Source organism: Oryx dammah, unplaced genomic scaffold, assembly GCF_014754425.2.
Source record: "Oryx dammah isolate SB20612 unplaced genomic scaffold, SCBI_Odam_1.1 HiC_scaffold_19, whole genome shotgun sequence".
Taxonomy (NCBI): domain Eukaryota; kingdom Metazoa; phylum Chordata; class Mammalia; order Artiodactyla; family Bovidae; genus Oryx; species Oryx dammah.
In genome coordinates, this window is record NW_024070203.1 from 36,641,110 (window position 1) to 36,660,522 (window position 19,413).

At 41.2% G+C, this 19,413-nt stretch overlaps 1 protein-coding gene across 1 annotated transcript in view; it reads left to right on the plus strand.

The window, feature by feature from the left end:
• UBXN2B (UBX domain protein 2B) overlaps positions 1 to 9,873 on the plus strand; it is a 30,500-nt gene extending 20,627 nt beyond the window's left edge. The window contains exons 6-8 of the mRNA XM_040261264.1: positions 1,957 to 2,094; positions 6,495 to 6,656; positions 7,778 to 9,873. Of these exons, the coding sequence (XP_040117198.1) occupies positions 1,957 to 2,094; positions 6,495 to 6,656; positions 7,778 to 7,940 (463 nt within the window). The 3' untranslated portion in view covers positions 7,941 to 9,873. The remainder of the gene's footprint in view (positions 1 to 1,956; positions 2,095 to 6,494; positions 6,657 to 7,777) is intronic.
• The last annotated feature ends 9,540 nt before the right edge of the window (positions 9,874 to 19,413 follow it).

Genomic DNA, 19,413 nt, shown 5'->3' on the forward strand with positions numbered 1-19,413 from the left:
CTGTCCTGCTTACTGTTGACAGGGTGACTCACTGCATGTATGCCTGAAAGCTGCTTATATTAGAAATCTTTTTAAATGGCATTACTGCTGGCAGAAGAATTCAGAAGGTTAGTTTGAAGTTAAAATTTTTGAAACCAGATTTACAGTGCCCTGACCCGTCTAAAGAACGTTGTAACTCACCAGCCCTTGTGGCTGAAGGACAAGGACCTGAGTGATTTTGCTACAAGAGCTGTTTATTTTCACTAGCTGAAAAGTGATCATCCCTTTTACAGCGAAAGAAAGACATCAGGCGGGTTATGAGCTGGGAAATGTGAGTAGCAGTGAAGGGCCCAGAACAGGAGGCTACTCTCCATCCAGGAGTTGAAGGTGGGGCTTTTCCAGGTAGAGAAATTTATCCTAGCAGAGTGGTAGGAGGGGAGTGGAGGTGGAACTCTGAAGGAAAGGCATTTTAGGACATTAATTTGCTTGGATTTTGAAGTTGAATTCTCCCAGATAATGTCAGAATACCAAAGAAGGTTTCGTAAGACATGCTGTAATTGGGAAGGAAGTCATTGAGAAACGTGGGAGGCTGTCCCGGCAGGCAGTGTGTGCTGGTGGTAAATGCAAGGTCAAGAGGTGAGGTCAGGGCCATGGGCTTGGGAGTTTGCAGAGTCACTGAGCAGACTGGGAGCAGCTGGGGCCGGGGGGAGTGGTCGTCTGCCCGGTGAAGATCAACAGGACTGTTGAAATAACGCTTACTTCAGGATGGGAGAAGGAAAGACCATGTCGATGATGAGTGTGCTATCCATAAAATCCAAACTAATTTATTATTAAATGAAAATACTCTGTGAACTTTGTAGGCTAACGTTCAGTCTTGGAATACCAAAGGGATGTTTTCATTTGAGCCACACTATATCCTCAAGTTCAAATTATGATCAAGAACAATTTTAGAAAAGGCACCTTGAAAAAAAGATTGATGGTCAGATAGTGGTTGTCAGCTGTATAATCATTGCCCCCTACTTTATGACATATTTTATAACACCATCTTTACTATCCTCAAGGAAGTGTTTATAGATGAAATAATCAGTCTGCATATTATGTCTAAAAGTTACATGTAACGTTTATCTTAAATATGGTGAAGTAAAGGAAGGTAATTTATCATGAAATTACACATATTTCAATATATAACATAACCAAAATATAACAAAGTAGATAGCTTGGTTCCCGGATAGCTCAGTGGTGAAGAATCCACCTGCCAATGCAGGAGACTTGGGTTAGATCCCTGGGTTGGGAAGATCCCCTGGAGGAGGAAATGGCAACCCACTCTAGTATTTTTGCCTGGAAAATCCCATAGACAGAGGAGCTAGGTGAGCTATAGTCTGGGGTTTCAAAGAGTTGGACACGACTGGGGAACTGAGCACACAAACACACAGACTGCACACCTGTGTGCAGTCTAGTACTTATCATGTAGATATGACAACATAAATCAGAGTAATGGAGTAGTGAGGTGTGTGAAGTTAGCAACTTCATTACTATACATGGTATTGCAGTCAGAGACTTGATTAAGTTCCAGACAAAACAAAGTACAATCTTTCTTTGGTTTATATGGCAGGTGAGTTCCTGAAAAGTTCAAAGCATGTTAATACGATACAAAAAAAAAAAGTTGCCTGCAGGAGGGTGTCACACACGAATCAGACGATAATCAAAACCACCCCTGTCAAACTTCCAGCCTTCCGCCAGGGTGTTTAGAAAGAAATACCGCACTACCTGTTAGGTCCTGGGGGGCTGTTCTAATGCTGATCGAGCTATAAATGCCATCCCACAGCTCAGCGCTCTTGTCAGAAGCACTCCCAGCAACAGGATACAGGTTCTCTTTTCCCTACATCCTTGCCAGCACTTGTGTTTTGTGCTCTATTTGATGAACACCATTCTGACAGATGTGTGGTCATATCTCATTGTGGGTTTTCTTTTTTTCAGAGAGATTCCCCTGGAGCTTCAGCGACTGGTTCATGGAGGACACTTGAATTTGGACATGGAGGACCATCAGGATCAAGAATACGTAAAGCCTAGGTTGAGGTTCAAGGCTTTTAGTGGAGAAGGACAGAAACTTGGAAGGTAAAATACTAAAGTGAGAAAAATACTTGTCTTTGTTCAACATGAATTTTCTTTGAGAGCAAAATAACCTAGAGATTAAAAATAAAAACTAAGATACGAATTGTGAAGACCTCGCTGATGGAATCAGATGTGCAATTTTGGTGACAGTGTTAGTAAGTAATGTTATACTTCAGTTCAATCGCTCAGTTGTGTCCGACTCTTTGCGACCCCATGAATCGCAGCACGCCAGGCCTCCCTGTCCATCACCAACTCCCGGAGTTCACTCAAACTCATATCCATCGAGTCGATGATGCCATCCCACCATTTCATCTGGGTCGTCCCCTTCTCCTCCTGCCCCCAACCCCTCCCAGCATCAGGGTCTTTTCCAATGAGTCAGCTCTTTGCATCAGGTGGCCAAAGTATTGGAGCTTCAGCCTCAGCATCAGTCCTTCCAAAGAATACCCAGGACTGATCTCCTTTAGGATGGACTGGTTGGATCTCCTTGCAGTCCAAGGGACTCTCAAGAGTCTTCTCCAACACCACAGTTCAAAAGCATCAGTTCTTCGGCACTCAGCCTTCTTCACAGTCCAACTCTCACATCCATGCACAACCACTGGAAAAACCATAGCTTTGACTAGACGGACCTTTGTTGGCAAAGTAATATCTCTGCTTTTTAATATGCTGTCTATGTTGGTCATAACTTTCCTTCCAAGGAGTAAGCATCTTTTAATTTCATGGCTGCAGTCACCATCTGCAATGATTTTGGAGCCCCAAAAAATAAAGTCTTGACAGTGTTTCCACTGTTTCCCCATCTATTTCCTATGAAGTGATGGGACCAGATGCCACGATCTTAGTTTTCTGAATGTTGAGCTTTAAGCCAACTTTTTCACTCTCCTCTTTCACTTTCGTCAAGAGGCTTTGAGTTCCTCTTCACTTGCTGCCATAAGGGTGATGTCATCTGCATATCTGAGGTGATTGATATTTCTCCTGGCAATCTTGGTTCCAGCTTGTGCTTCTTCCAGACCAGCGTTTCTCATGATGTATTCTGCAAAGAAGTTAAATAAGCAGGGTGACAATATACAGCCTTGACGTACTCCCTTTTCCTATTTGGAACCAGTCTATTGTTCCGTGTCCAGTTCTAACTGTTGCTTCCTGACCTGCATATAGATTTCTCAAGGGGCAGGTCAAGTGGTCTGATATTCCCATCTCTTTCAGAATTTTCCACAGTTTCTTGTGATCCACACAGTCAAAGGCTTTGGCATAGTCAAGAAAGCAGAAATAGATGTTTTTCTGGAACTCTCTTGCTTTTTCCATGATCCAGCGGATGTTGGCAGTTTGATCTCTGGTTCTGCCTTTTCTAAAACCAGCTTGAACATCTGGAAGTTCATGATTCACATATTGCTGAAGCCTGGCTTGGAGAATTTTGAGCATTACTGAGACAGCAGTTACTTGCATATCCCTGACTCTTATCAGCACCTTTGTAGACATGAACCATTTCACCTTCATGGCCACTCCGTGACATCGTGCCTGTCACCACTCCATGTGCAGGTGCAGTACTTCCGTTGTAGTTAAGCTAGGAGGTGGTTGGAGTGTGAGGTTCAAACCAGGCCCTCTGTCTGCAGAGTGCATGCTTTTTACCACTGTGCCATCCTGCCTGTTTCTGATTATGTGGGTTCAGAGGGGGAAATTATTGATTAGATAAAACAGTAAATATCTTAGATCATACCTGTGAGCATCTCTCTGCTGTAAGTAATTGCTAAGCTCTTACAGCCAAAGCAATGTTCTTAAGTTGGTTATTTTCAATATATTTTAAGCAGCCAAACTCTTTCTTCAGGTTATGGAAACACATATAGAATTCTGATTGCAGAAAGAGGGGATTTTCTTAGATATCTCCAGACAGTGAACCCCAGGACTTTGCTAAGCACAATTTAGAAACTAGTGAGTGTGGCATGATGTATGATGGACTCCTTTATAGTAGCCATGACTGGACTCTTCGTGAACATAATAATGTGTGCTGGTAAACGTGACCCTCCATTTTCCACGCGTCACTGAGGTGGTATGTTGAATTGGCTGTGTCGTCACCATGCCCTCTAGGGTGCCCTGTGTTCCTGTTCATGTGACTCCTTCCTTTCCAAGTTCTTCTCAGTTGCCTTGTGCACAGTGGTTCTTTCTTCCCCTTTCGTTTCTCAGCATAGGGAAGAATTCAGTGTCAGTTCATTACATCTGTCTTTCATTGTTGTTCCATGTAATTTTACTTTGACACACACATCATACAAAGAAATGCATAAAAGCTTTTCTTCTTAGAGTTCCCACCCTGCACTTTATTTTTGTGTTTTGAGAAGTAGCTTAGCTGGCCCAATTTTTTTTTAAAACAGAAAGCATTAAAGCACAGAAAGAGCAGTGTGAGGCAACCTGATGTCATGGGGAGAACCCCAGAACCCCATGTGCCAGTGGGGTGATGAGTAACTTTTCCTCCCCTAGTTGTTGTTAGGACAACAGTTAGAATATTAATAGCCAACTATATAGAAGCACTGACGTGCTTACAGATCGAATTAATTTAATCTTTGCAATAGTGCAGCTGTTGTCTCTGTTTTACAACTGAGGGAACTTGGGCACAGAGAGGTGAAACAACTTGCTGCCGGTCACATTTCTGACAGGTGGTGAAATCAGCCCTGGAGTCAGGCTCCTGGATCCATGCTGTTAGCCATGGCGCCTCCCTCACTGCATAACTTGAATGTGCTGCTGCTGGTGATGACAGTGTGGAGACCTGGGAATAGGGACGCAGAGGGAGAGGGAAGAGGCCCCTTGGTTCATTGCCTCCTGTCCTCCTGTTGGCACAGTAACCCACCTTGGTGGTACGGCTCTTTCAACCCTGAATTACAAACGACAGGAAGTTCCTTAATACTACCTGATCAGTGACTGCAGGTCATCGTTTTCTCCTTTTCCATGTCTTTATCATACACCTTCTGAAATTGGCTCTGTAATATGTGTCAGGAGGTAGCTAAGGAAAGGCAAAGTGTAGCAGGAAGTGCCAATTACTTTTCCCACTTGGCTGTATAGGTTGAGAAAGCTTTGGGGTGGGAATAAGAGCCATAATGAGCTTGGTTTGTACTAGAATAAAGCACAAATGCTCGTGGGGCCTCGATCCTAACAGATTTTTTTTTTTTTTTTCAAAAGTAACATGGGGACCCATCTAAGTCTCAATATTTGAAAGAATAAACATCAAGATTGTCAAAAGATCCCTTAAAAGATAACTGAGATAAGGCTAAGATGTGATGTCTGTAAAGAACTTGGCTGTATTTGTTCTAATTGCTTAACCAAAAGAGCACTCTGCTTTTGATGTTCACTTTCAGCTTACGGTTATGGGTCATCCTGCTAGCATTAGGAGGCACTGTGGTTGCTAGTAACCACGGTCCTCTGGAAAGAGATCATATCACACAAGGTTCATTACATACTCATCACCATATATTAAGTCGATAAAGTAAGATCTTTAGTTAGAGTTTCGATACCAACTCTCAAAAATTAATAGACTATACAGCAAAGAAGAATTATATAGTAGACCTGAAAAGCACTATGAACCAACTCAGTGTAATTAAGATTTATACAGTTTTCATGTAACAGTAGGATACAAATTTTATTCACTGTTGCTAAAACCAGGTTCCCTGTAGAGTATAAACTAGGAGATACTGGAACATATCCAGGGGTATAAAACAGGAGGCAAAAATTTCATGGTCTAAAGGTATTGAAATCATACAGAGTCTGTTTGTTTATCACTGTCATCACCGTATGTTAAATTTCTTACTACTACTTTTTTGTAAAACAGTAACTACTTAAATCAGATTTTTAAAGTATCAACTAAGTTTAAATTAATAGCTTAGTATTGATGATATGTACAAATATAGTGATACCTCTTGAAACACTGTTTCGAGCACTGTATTACTATAACCGACTTTCATAACATTATTATTTCCATTTTGTAAACGATAGAACTGGGATTCAAAGAGATTAATTTACATACTTGAGTTCACACAAATTGACAAAACGGATCTGAAATCTGTCTGTGCTCATGGTCAGTCTTGGACATAAACTCCAAGTTGCTTGGGTTTCTGACTGAAGACCATTGTGCCCAACAGTCTCATGAAATTTCAAAGGGATGAAGGAAGAAGAAATCCCGAGTGAGGCTTTCAAAAGAAGTTGGATAAACTAAATCAGAATCGTAGGACCCAGAATAATTTTAATAAAAGAGTTTGAAAGAAAAATAGGATATCCCAAAGGAAGCCAAGTTCTCGCTGGCACAGACGTGATGGCAGGACAACTGGAGAGTCAGCTGGAGGTCTGAGTGGTGCTTCTACTGTCTGCAGCGTGTCGTGCATCTTATATGTTCATATTTGCATTCTGATTCTTTAATTCTTCTTTCTTAGCCTCACACCTGAAATAGTCAGTACACCTTCCTCCCCAGAAGAGGAGGAGAAGTCACTGTTCAATGCAGTGGTTCTTATTGACGATTCCATGCCAACCACCAAAATCCAGATCAGGTTAGCAGACGGGAGCCGTTTGATACAGAGATTCAACAGTACACACAGGTAAGCTCAGGTTGACTTATCTTTGTAAATCTGGGTGCATCTTGAGTCAGGAAAAATATGAAATTGCTTAGGTTTACTTTTGAAGCAAGTTTTTGACAGAAAAACTTGAAATAAGAAGTCAAACAATTAGTACTTAAATATCCTCTATAAACTGTCCAAATACTAATGCAAATGCAGATACCACTTAGAAATAAAGAAAATTGTTAAAAGCTGTCATTTTACACTGTTGCTAAAACCAGGAAAAGTTGAATCAGATTAGATTTACTTTAGTAAAACCTTATTTGGACTTTACCCCTTTAAAATTTTATGATAACCCTGATTGAAAGTGAAAGTCACAGTCATGTCCTATTCTTTGTGACCCATTGACTATGCAGAAGTCCATGGACTTCTCCAGGCCAGAATGCTGGAGTGGATAGCCTTTCCCTTCTCCAGGAGATCCTGCCAACCCAGGGATTGAATCAGGTCTCCTGTATTGCAGGCGGATTCTTTACCAACTGAGCTATCAGAGAAGCCCTAACCCTGTAGGATTAATAATCTACATAGAGATTTATAGTATAAATAAAGTTTAATTGTACTGTTACCAAGTATTTCAAATAAAAAGTTTTAAATGTCATTTTAGCATTCATTTGTTATGCTAATAAGATATTTTTATTGTTCACTGTGTCCTACTAAGATAACATTTATGATCTTAGTTGAGTTACTGTGTCTGTATGAAAGTAATTTTCTTAAACACTCTTTGTAGGTACAGACTCACATGGACATAGGCTCACCTGAGGTACCTTTTTCTGGATCATGTGCTACTAAGATATTTTATACCATGAAAAAAATCAGCCCTTGTAGTTCAGTGTGGTAGCCTTGTTGATGTTTCTTTGATAGAACAACTCACCTGGAGATCGTGTCTATTTACGGTGAAAGTAACTGTTAGGTACTCTTCAGAGTTAATCCTCATGGATCATGAAAGCCAAGATAAATCCATCCATTGAAATTAAAGAAGGTTATAACACTTTTAAATAAGGATTAGAACTGTGTGATTTATTTTAATTATTATCTAATTTTAGCTAAAAAGCTTAAATGACAATAAAACTTCCATATCACAAATTATTTTCATCTTATTTCTTCAGGATCCTGGATGTCCGGGACTTTATCGTGCAGTCTCGTCCTGAATTTGCAACTCTTGACTTTATTCTCGTGACTTCATTTCCAAACAAAGTGCTAACAGATGAAAGCCTGACACTACAAGAAGCAGATATTCTTAACACTGTGATACTGCAGCAGCTAAAATGATACTATCCTACCTATGCAGTAGCATGTAGGAATGGCAATGTGCCATATTAGTGAGGAAAATACTTAAGAGCCTAAAAAATTATTTTTATTATTTATACAGATAAATTTTGACTTAATTCTTCAATCTTCCAGCTTTAGGACAGACAAATTTGGACTAGGAATAGATCTTAAGGTAACATATGTTTGAAGTTTTAGCCAAAAGGGCTGGCTTCCATTGATAGCTTTTAAATATTCAGGCAAACCAATTTGATACATGCTCAGAGTTAATGTAACAGCACTTGTTTGCACAGAAAATGAACAAAATGCCATTTTTGACAAATGCATTTGGTAAAATTTGCACTAAAGTTTCTTGATGCTGCATTGATCAGCAGCCATTAAGAAATCTTCTGATCAAACACTTTGAAATATTTTCTGTAATGTATACTGGGAAGTGTGTCTGTATTCTGATATTTAAATACTTGGGTCATATAGTAGTTATTTCTCCTAGTAAGATAAATAATTCCTTTCTACTTGCTGATTTAGCTATTTTACTCATGTCAGAAAGTACAGTTTCGCCTTGTGTTTTATGACCATCATAAACCAGAAACAGACATAAAGGTCAGCGGTTCTTGAGGAGGAGTGTGTTCAACTGCACTTTAAAGGAGAGTAACTACAGTCCCTGGCAGCGCCTGTCTTGATCACCCCCATTTATTCATTCAGCAAGTGTTTCTGGGGGACCCACTATGTATACTAAACACTGTTATAAGTGTTCAACCCAGAGTATATTGTACTGCAAGACCAAATGAGGGCAGAAATGGAAGAATGACTTCCATCAAAGAGACGGAACCTGAAGAGTCACCAGCGTCAATGTCTGCGTTTCTGCTGGAGCCAAATGTTTGCTGAGTGAGGGAGGGTGCAGCAGGAGTGAGAGAAAAGCTTATTCTTCCCAACACCATTTCATCTCTGGTCACCTCTCCTGGCTCGTCTTTTATTGCTGCTGTAACAAATCACTACAGACATGGTGGCTTACAATAGCCCAGGTTTCTTGTACTTCTCTGGGTCTCAACGTGGGCCTCACTGGGCTACAGTCAGGTATCAGCAGGGCACTGTTCCTCTTGGGAGGTTCTCGGGCAGATGTGTGTCCTTGCTTTACCAGCTTCAAGTGGCCACCTGCATGCCTGGGCCTGTGGCCCCCTCTCTTCATCTCCAAAACCAGCAACGCTGTATCCCTCTGACTCCTCTGTCATCACATCTCTTTGGAAACAGCCAGGAAAGATTCTCTGTTTATTGGGTCTACCAGATGATCCTGGATGCTCTTCCCCACGTAAGGTCCATAGTAACTGGATTCTTGAGGTCCCTTTGATCGTGAAAGGTGATGGATCACAGGTTCCTTCCAGTGCACCAGCGCTCATCTCTTGCCTCTTCAGCTGGCATCCATCCCTTCACTGTGGCCAAGCCCCTCATCTTGGCTTCTATCCTTATGGCTTTTGCCTCCAGCTTTGATTCTCCTTTCTTCTAAGGGCCCTGGCGATTACATTTGCTTCACCTGGATACTCTAGGATAATCTCCTCACCTCAGATGTGTGACTTAACCCCATCTGCAGAATCTTTTCTACCACATAGGCTGACAAATTAATTGGCTTGCGGATTAGAACATGAACATTTTGGGAGGCCATTCTGCCAATCCACTTCTGTCCCGAAGATCCACATTCCACCCTGAAAGGTGCTCAAGAGCTTCAACCCACTGCAGCACTAAAGTGCAAAGTTTTACCTGGATCTCATGAACTCTGATGTCCCGAATCTCATTTAAATCATGTAAACCAAGTATGAGTGAACATCTGGTATGAGTGATTCCTGGGACACAGTTTCTCTCCATCTGTGAACCTAGAAAACCAGTTATATAATGGCAACAGGCATAGAATAACCGTTCTAGACATTCCTGTTTAAAAAAAAAATGGGGTGGAAACGGGAGCTGCCAGTGCCAAGCACTTTATAAGCTCAGCCAGCCACACTCGGCTTGAAGGCCTGGAAACAACCTTCTGTGACACAGCAGCCTTTCTAGGTGTGTGACTTTCTCTCAGAGACCTCTTCCCCCTCCCCTCCTTTTTCATGAAAGGTAGTGGGTATTTGCAGCCAAGTAGTTCTGTCAGCTTGTAATATCTGTGTAATTGTAGGAGGCTGAGCCATCTTTTTTTGTTTTACGTTGTCTCTGTCCTCTAAGAAAGCAGTGTCTGCTGATGTAACATTCTCGAGACGTGTGGATCTTCTGTGTATGGTACAGAGATTCACTCCATTAGACCACAGGCTCCTTCCAGAGCTTTCCTAGGTAATCCAGCTGTTTCTGGCTGGCTGTGACCTTCTCTGTCTTTCTCAGGTATAAGCAGAAGGTCGTAGGCCACAGTCTCATCTCTTTCCCTAGAGCAGGCCTCAGCTCAGTTCAGTTGCTCAGTTGTGTCCTACTCTTTGTGACCCCATGAATCGCAGCACGCCAGGCCTCCCTGTCATCACCAACTCCCGGAGTTCACTCAAACTCATGTCCATCAAGTCGATGATGCCATCCAACCATCTCATCCTCTGTCGTCCCCTTCTCCTCCTGCCCCCAATCGCTCCCAGCGTTAGAGTCTTTTCCAGTGAGTCAACTCTTCGCATGAGGTGGCCAGAGTATTGGAGTTTCAGCTTCAGCTACCTAAAAGTAAATCTTTGCATTTTAATGTCTTTGCCAGAAGCTAAGGATTTCCAGGTCAAGTCCTGTTTCCCTTTTTTTTTTTTTTTAGATTTTTTTTTTTTTCAAATCCCTTTTTTTTTTTAACAGTCCTTCCCTCAATCTATTTTTTCTCACATTAGACTATAATCAGTAAGAAGAAAGGCTGCCCCTGCCACACCACTCAGAAATCTCTTCAGCTGAGAGTCTTGAGTTTCTCTCATGCCCCTTTCTTTCCACACAGCTGCAGTCACAATGCTAAGCTTCCTGCCACTGATTCACTGGAATCTCTTCATTTTCCCGCAGCACAGGCCTCATTTCCTCCTGAACTTTTTAAAAGGTCCTTTTTTCCAGTAACCCTGTCCTACTGCCACATAGCTGTTCTCTGCCACACCCTTTGGCTCTCTGCCACACTCCTTTGAATTCTTCCACCCTCTTCCCACTGCCCAGTTCCAAGGCCACTCCTGCATTTCTGTGTCTTTGTTAACGGCAGCACCCACTTCTTGGTCTCTGGAAAACTCCACTCTGCCAGTTGACCTGCATGTGCCAGTAGGAGCTTTGGATGTCACGTTTCACTGGGGGCTTCACTTCAAGGAGCTGAATTTGCCTATGTGAGGCGGACAGTGGGAGGGCTCCCAGACCTGCCCACCTGCCAGTGTTGGCCTCACCACTGCAGAGAAAACTTGTGCTCAGTGTCATAAAAGAAGCAGCGTATTCCTAAGACTTCTCAGAATAGGAAGCTCTGTTCCTTCCCACTGGTTGGAAACAACCTGGAGAATGCAGACGTGACGGTTCAGTCTCTGCAGAGAAGGGTTACCGGGTGTAAGCTACACATCCAAGGAGCAGAGTCATAGCCGTATGGAAATAATAATCTGCAACAGGTGAACATTTTAAATAAGGGCATTGCCCTGTTTTGGGTTAACAAAATGAGAAAGCCTGTAAAATTATTTGAAGTTTTATTCTTGTAGTTTCTTTTTAATCAGGTGGAGTACCTGTAGGTGCACATACACGAATGACTGCCGTTCTTGTATATAATAGTTTTCCAAAATAGATTCTCGTTGGGAGGGAGAACTAAACAGCCAGAGGGGTGAACATTACTTTCACCTGTTCTACAAAGTGTTTGCTTCCTTCAGAGTTCTCCTGAATTCTTTTTACTGTTGTGGTCACTATAACTTTTTTAAATTTGTAATTCCGTTAGAAGAGATTGTTAACAATAAACAACCATGTGGGACGTCAGTTTTGCATGATGTGTGTAATCAAGAAAGTTTTAAATGTGTGCTTACCAATAAAGAATGTTTTCACTGGAAGTCATCGAGAAGCCTTTTCAGTTTCCTTGATGTACAGTTTTATTCAGGTGACTTAATGGAGTATTTTAAACATCAGTAACGTTTCCCACATGCATCTTTTTGATGAGCAGGAGGATCTGAGTTGTAGCAGTGTTATCTCTGTGTCCCATCACTGATGCAGTTTTCATTCCACCAAAAGAAACTGCAGATTTTTCTTCACTTTCGCCACAGTGGACCTCTGAAAACATTGTCATGATATGTGTTGTTGATAAAGTGCCTCAAGATTTCCCCTTAAGAGTTTTTGTCCCTGGCCAGTGATGCAAATAAATGTGTCCAGTGTTGTCATAAAGGCTAAGAAAATTTTTCTGTAATCCTCTAATTTTAAAGTATCTTTTTTTTTAATTAATTTTATTTATAATTTTTACTTTACAATTCTGTATTGGTTTTGGCATAGATTGACATGAATCCACCACAGGTGTACATGCGTTAACTCCAAGTAAACATTAGTAAAAGGAGCCTTGTTGCATACATGTGTGTGTATGTGGGTGTGTGTACAGCACGTATAAATTACTCATGTAGCCCATAACTAAGAACTAGCTATAATTTACTTAGTTTAATACTTAACAATTGGGCCTCTTTAGAATTTATAGCTGTGCTTTAAGTCTCTGAAGAAAAGGGGAAGATGGCTTTTTTTAGGAAGTTTGAACTTGATGGTTTATTTTCTTCTAGACAAATATTTCTGTATTGTTAAAAACAAGAATATAGTCCATAATGGAACCCCTAAGTGCTAAGGCCCCTGTCACCAAACGTTGACTTAATTACAGCAGAGGCCCTCCCAGAAATGGAATCTTAAATCAGTCTTTCGATAATCTGATCGACACTAAATGGGTCATGTGTCTGATAAATCCTGCTGGCCCCCTCAAGAAAGTGACCTTGCCATAACTTTTTTGCCTAGTGTTAGCTTCCTGTTCCCTCCCTCTTCTGCCTAAAAAACTCCTGTTTCAACAGCTTCTAGGAGCTCCTTTCTGTTTGCTAGATTAGATGGTGCCCATTCGTCAATTATTCAGTAAAACTCAAAAAATTTTTGAAATGTATTCATTTGAATTTTGTTTTTTCACACAATGTGTAGCAGAGAACTTCACAGTCATTCTGAAAAGCTACAACCTTAAAATTTCCTGACTAGGTGGTTTCAGATGACTTCTTAGGCCACTCAGAGGAGAGCTACAAGAAAGATGGAAGTAAGGGCAGATCACAGCATTTCTTGCTTTCTTTGGAAATAATGACCAGCTTACTAGCGTGGACTTAGAGACGTCACAGGGGCTTCCCTGATGGCTCAGTAGGTAAAGAAGCCGCCTGCAGTGCAGAAGACGCAGGAGGTGTGGGTTCAGTCCCTGGGTCGGGAAGAACCCCTGGAGGAGGAAGTGGTGACCCACTCCAGTAATCTTGCTTGGAGAATCCCATGGACAGAGGAGCCTGGTGGGCTACTGTCCGTGGGGTCACAAGAGTCAGACACGACAGCACACGCACAAGAGACATCACAGTCAGCAATGTGATAGGTTTTAATTGACTTCTGTCAACTGAAAAAAAATGCACAACGTGAGAGTTACATACTTAGGGCAAAATTACAATAGCTGGGAGGCAGCAACTCAGCTGTGACGAATGTGTATATGTGATTTTGGTGTATATGTGGGGTGTATATATATATGGTGTATATGTAAGGTGAGTGTGTATGTGATTTTGGTGAAGGGGGTTAAGATCTGTATATGGTTTTAGTGGAGGGGATTAAGGTCAGTGTGTGTATGGTTTTAGGGGGTTACGTACAATCAAGCATGCATTTTGGCAGAGGCTTGCTGCTAGTCATGGGCATGTGTCACTGTTTATGAGTTTAGTGCTTTTCCGGTAGGAAGAGATGCAAGCCTTTGGGCTTCTAAAATATTATTTTGAAAATAACTATCCAAAGGCCTTCCTGCCAGTTTTTCCTGGACTGCAGTTGCCTCACTCCTGATCTGCACCCTAACTCCTTTCAGTGGCTATGGAAGGTGAGTGGCTGAAGTGGCCACTGACTTTATCCTTGTAAAGCCAGGTAGCCAGCGACAATTTTTAGTTGGCACTTCTCTTGAGTGAAGGTATGTGTGTTAGACAACAATAAAAGAGGCCCATGAGATTAAAGATGTGGGGCAGCTGGGTTTTTTTTCCTCTAGAAACTCTCTTCTGCCTGTTCCTTCCTTGGGTGTAAATTTACTCAGCCCTGCTGTTTATTTGTGTAGATGTCAACACAGTCGTACCTACAACAGTGACTTTCCTTACTTGACATTGGGGATAAAAGAGTTCTTAAAATGAGTGAATGTCCTTTGACTTTATGCCTTCATGTCTGCTTTTTGGTTTGTATTTTCTTTGTCCACACAGGGCACCTTTCAGTGTCCTTTTCAGAATTTTGTTAATTATAAAAGTTCCTACATGGTAGTTTGTGTTTTTAATGTCTTTCCTGCTTTGTTTTTCATTTTTTCATCTGTGGGAAAGGCTAGTTTCTTATATTGTTAACAGATACCATTCCTAACCATTGGATCAAGAATGGTAGGAAGTATGTTTTAGTTTCCTATCAGAGTCTATGTCGATTAGGAAGTAGCAACTATGAATGCTACAAATATTCACAACATCAGTAGGCTTGGAAGTAACCCCAACCTGGAATTTTTAACTGAGTCTGGGCTTTTGAACCCAGGAGGGAGCAGGATAAAGTAACATCGTTTAGAAAGAAATGTTCATCCTTCCTATGAATGTCAGATCTAACATTCCCTGAGGTGAAGTGGTCACTTTTATTCATGTAGTGAAATTATATGCAAATGAAAGTTTTATGTTGGTATGTTGTAAATACATGATAAAAACCCCAAGGCTGAGAAGTGTTTTTTCTTTTGAAAACTTATCATAAATGTTAATAATGTTAGTAAATCAGTAAATGTTAACTGAAGTATTGTGTCCATCGGTGTCCTTTGACTACTCAAACTAATTGACTTTATAGTCTTTTTTAAAAATTTATTTATATGACTGCATTGGGTCTTAGTTGCAGCATGTGAGCTCTTAGTTGCAGCATATGAGATCAAGTTCCCTGACCAGGGATCGAACCCAGGCCCCATGCACTGGGAGCACAGTCTTGGCCACGGGGCCACCAGGGAAGCCCCTGACTGTATATTCTTTAATGTGAAGCATATGTGTGAGTCATTGGCGATAAGGCTGTATATGCTGGAGGTAACTACTTGGGTTTGACACGTATTGAGGGCTCACTCAGCAGAATTCTGTACTTGGAAGGCAGAATGCTACGTATGGCCCATCAGTGTCACGCTGTTACAGCGTCACTCAGTTGTTGCTCGGTCACTAAGTCATGTCCGACTTTCTGCAACCTCATAAAGTGCAGCATGCCAGGCTCCCCTGTCCTCCACTATCTCTTGAAGTTTGCTTAAATTCATGTCCATTGAGGCGTTAACTTAAATTCATGCTATCTAACCATCTCATCATCTGCCACCCCCTTCTTTTGCCCTCGATCTTTCCCAGCATCAGAGTGTTTTCCAGTGAGTCAACACTCCCCATCAGGTGGCCAAAGTACTGGAGCTTCAGCTCCAGTATCAGCCTTTCCAATGAATATTCAGGGTTGATTCCCTTTAGGACTTACTGCTTTGATCTCCTTGCAGTCCAAGGAACTCTCAAGAGTCTTCACCAGCAGCACAGTTCAAAGGCATCAATTCTCTGGCCTTCAGCCTTCTTTATGGTCCAACCCTCACATCCGTACATGACTACTGGAAAAACCATAGCTTTGCCTATATGGACTCAGACTTCAGCTTAAATATTATTTTTCTCCAGAGAGCCCCACACCCCCCACTTCAGCTTCAACCTAAAATCATCCCCTTGTCTCTCTCACTCCCACTATCCTGCTACTATTAGCGTTGTGTGTGATCATGCTCAGTCGAATCCAGCTCTTTGCGACTCCATGGACTGTAGCCCGCCAGTCTCCTCTGTCCCTGGGATTCTCCAGGCAAGAGTACTGGAGTGGGCTGCCGTATCCTCCAGGGGATCTTCCCGACCCAGGGATGGAACCTGAGGCTTTTGTGCCTCCTGCATTGTTAGATGGATTCTTTACTAATGTACCTGGGAAGCAAATACCAGTGATTTTTGTCCACTTATTTAATTTTTTACCCCCAACTTCTAAGATTCAGACAATCTTTCCTGTTCGTTCCCTCTGTCAAATTATAAAACCAAAACAACTTAGTGATGAGTGTGATGTCTGTTATCCAAGAGAAAACGATCCATACTGGGGAGTACAAGTCCCCACAAGCAGTGATGGGGAATTGGGGGCAAGCGAGAGTTTACAGAGTTTATTAAGAGATGCCACCCGGAAGCAGGGCCTGGCTGGTTAGGAGCTGAGGGCTTCCTTACAAGGCTGGCAGATACCATCTTCTAGGGTGAGGTGAGCTCACTGAAGCTGAATTGAGGATTGTGGTTGGCATACGTCAAGATTCCTTCTCAAGTGTTTCCCATAAAAGGAAGCTGTGAGGTTTAGATTTGTGACATTGGCTATCCCTGAGGTGGCCTCCATTTCATGGATCTCCCTAAAAGTTAGCTTTAGCACCCTGGATTCTCAGAATGTGAGTTTGTGAGCAGCAGGGGTTTTTCTTATTTACTGCTGTGTCCTTAAACCTAGAGCAATAACTTAAATTTAGGAGTCACACTGGAGGTGTTTCATAAGTGATAAATCAGTGAATTAAGAATGGGACTCTCTGAACGTGGGAAAACATGCATTAATGTTTTCAAAAGGAGAAATTCCTAATAGTGCCAATACAGTCGATGCTGGTGATAGAAAATATTTGTACATTTTGTTTGGGTTTAAAGGAAAAAGAAAGTGTTCGTTGCTTTGTCATGTCCAACTCTGCGATATCATGGACTGTGGCCTGCCAGGCTCCTCTGTCCACGGGATTCTCCAGGCAAGAATGCTGGAGTGGGTTGCCGTTTTCTGAAATGGTGGCCTTGACTCATACCTTGACTCCACTCATACCAGAGTGGGAGCACCTATACCTGTGAGCGAGTGGTCCGGGCGGTTCCCTAGGTCGAACTGGGCTGAAGAATTCACTTCTGAGAATCCTGCAGGAGGTGAGGTGCCTGGGGTTGTCTGAATCTAAGTAGCAGGCTGTGATTCTGGAAGTCTTGAGATAAAGAAAAACACTGTTCTATAAACACTTGGTGAGACTCCCTCAACGGGCTCAGTTCTGTTTGCAGACCAGCTGCACTGGTCACTCTTCATATCAGAATTAAAATGTTGCTAGCCTTATAATAGCTATTTATTTTACTAACATCACATAATTTATTTAAAATGTTTAGCCACTGACATTTTGTTTTTGATGTAATACCCCATCCTCATGTGTTACTTTAATACTGATACCCCCAAAACATGAAAGTTGTTGTAATGAAATTTAATCACAATAAATTAGGAGTGGGCTAAAATATGTGGCAACACTCAAATTAACTGAAAAGCTGCCAAAAAATGAGATGACACCAGAGGCCTTAGCCACACATCACTTGTGCCTTTGAAATCAACCTGATTTGAGGAGTTGTTGACTTTGGCTATGCTCTCAATTTGGCTGAACTTACAAAGAAAACTCACTAGTCATTTTACATTGTGCTTGTTCTCCAAATTAACCCCATTACCCAATCTTCCATGTAAGCAAAGAAGGCAGAAATGACCCAGAGTTACAGATTTCCAAATTACCTTTATAAACAGACAAGGGTGATCTCTGCAAATATGTGTGAGTTTCAATGTTCTTGAAACTATTTCTCAGAAAGAAATGATGTTATAAAAGTCTCTTAATTTTAATATTCCTAAATAGAAGCCTTTTGTGTAAGTTGAAATGCTCAACAAGTGCTTATTTAATTTGCCAGTTTCTCTTTTTTTAACCTAAATACAAAATCTTAAGTATATTTGACATGAGAAATGGCACTAAAGCTAAGGCAAGTGGGTTCTTTGTGTGCTGTGTTAGCAATAAGAAATGACTTTTAACACAACAGTATCCATAGACCTCTTAATCCTTTGGTTTCAGGTGTAAAGAAAACATCAAAAAGGCTATATTTGATTTCAAGTCACAGCCATGCCTTGGTGAGTATGTGGCACGTAATTCATTTGGTTTCATCTCCTCAGGTGCAAAGGACCACTGGGCGGTTCACAAACTAATTTTTCTTCCTCTAAGTTATTTTTTAAAAGAAGAGCTCCCTTAATCTATTAATGAAAGTAAAATCACAAGCAGTGTTTACATTTCTAGAGATTTTTATATTTTATGACAAGCCTATTGTTTCATACATAACAAATAGGACCCCTAACTCCACTTTTAAATGGATGGTTGTCCAATCAAGGCTAAGATTTTACCTAAATAATTGCATTTCAGTGTATGCAAAAGTACGAGTACTTAGCATTTAATCCTCAGCATATGAAGTAATATTCTAAAGAATATTCAGCTAACATGATAACTCGTATTTAGTTTTACCACCAGAAATATCCTCAGGTGAAATGTTAATTTATGACAATTTGGTAATTTTGATTCCATTTAATTTCTTGTATGAAATATTCTAATGAAGTTCAGTGCTTTATTTTCCTCAATGTTTGCCGTCTTCCCAGCAGTTTTATTACATCAGGAAGCAGATCACCAGTCCAGGTTCGATGCATGACACAGGGTGCTCAGGGCTGGTGCACTGGGATGACCCAGAGGGATGGGATGGGGAGGGAGGTGGGAGGGGGATTCAGGATGGGGAACACATGTACACCCATGGCTGATTCATGTCAATGTATGGCAAAACCACTACAATATTGTAATTAGCCTCCAGTTAAAAATAATTAAAAAAAGAGAATAATGTAACAGAAAAAGCAGGCTATTTTAAGAGTCTGACACTATTTCTAGAAAAATATTATGTTGTGTTTTAAACTGTAGATATAAATATCAAATTCTTTTTTACATTGATCTAGTACAAGAATCTATTATTCTTATACAACTATAAGCCAGACTATCTTGAAAGAGCCAGAAAGATGACTAAATCTAGAACTCTGAAAAGTTCTTGATGCAGCCTTTTAAAAATCTAGTGTATTAGAACACGGGGCAAAGACACAGTGTTTGCTACAGTAGGTATCATTGTCTGACAGCACTCAACAATATCAAAAATTCTCTTGTTGATTCCAGTTTTAACTTCTTTCACGAGATGACTCCAGTCTTAAAATTAGCAACCCTGGATGTCAGAGGAGGAAGCCTGGCATTTCTTCCTCTGTGTACGTACAGAGAGAAGCCACGAGGGGTCAAACAATGAGTGAAGAAAAAAATATTTTCATATGTCATCATCTGGCATAAATATCTAAGGCCACAGGCCCTGTTAATCTTTACTTGCTGATAGTAAAATCTCCTAGTTACCTTTGCCAAGGTAACATTAGGACATCTGTGTGGGAATCTGGTTACTTACTATTATCTTCACCAGGGGGCGTGTGG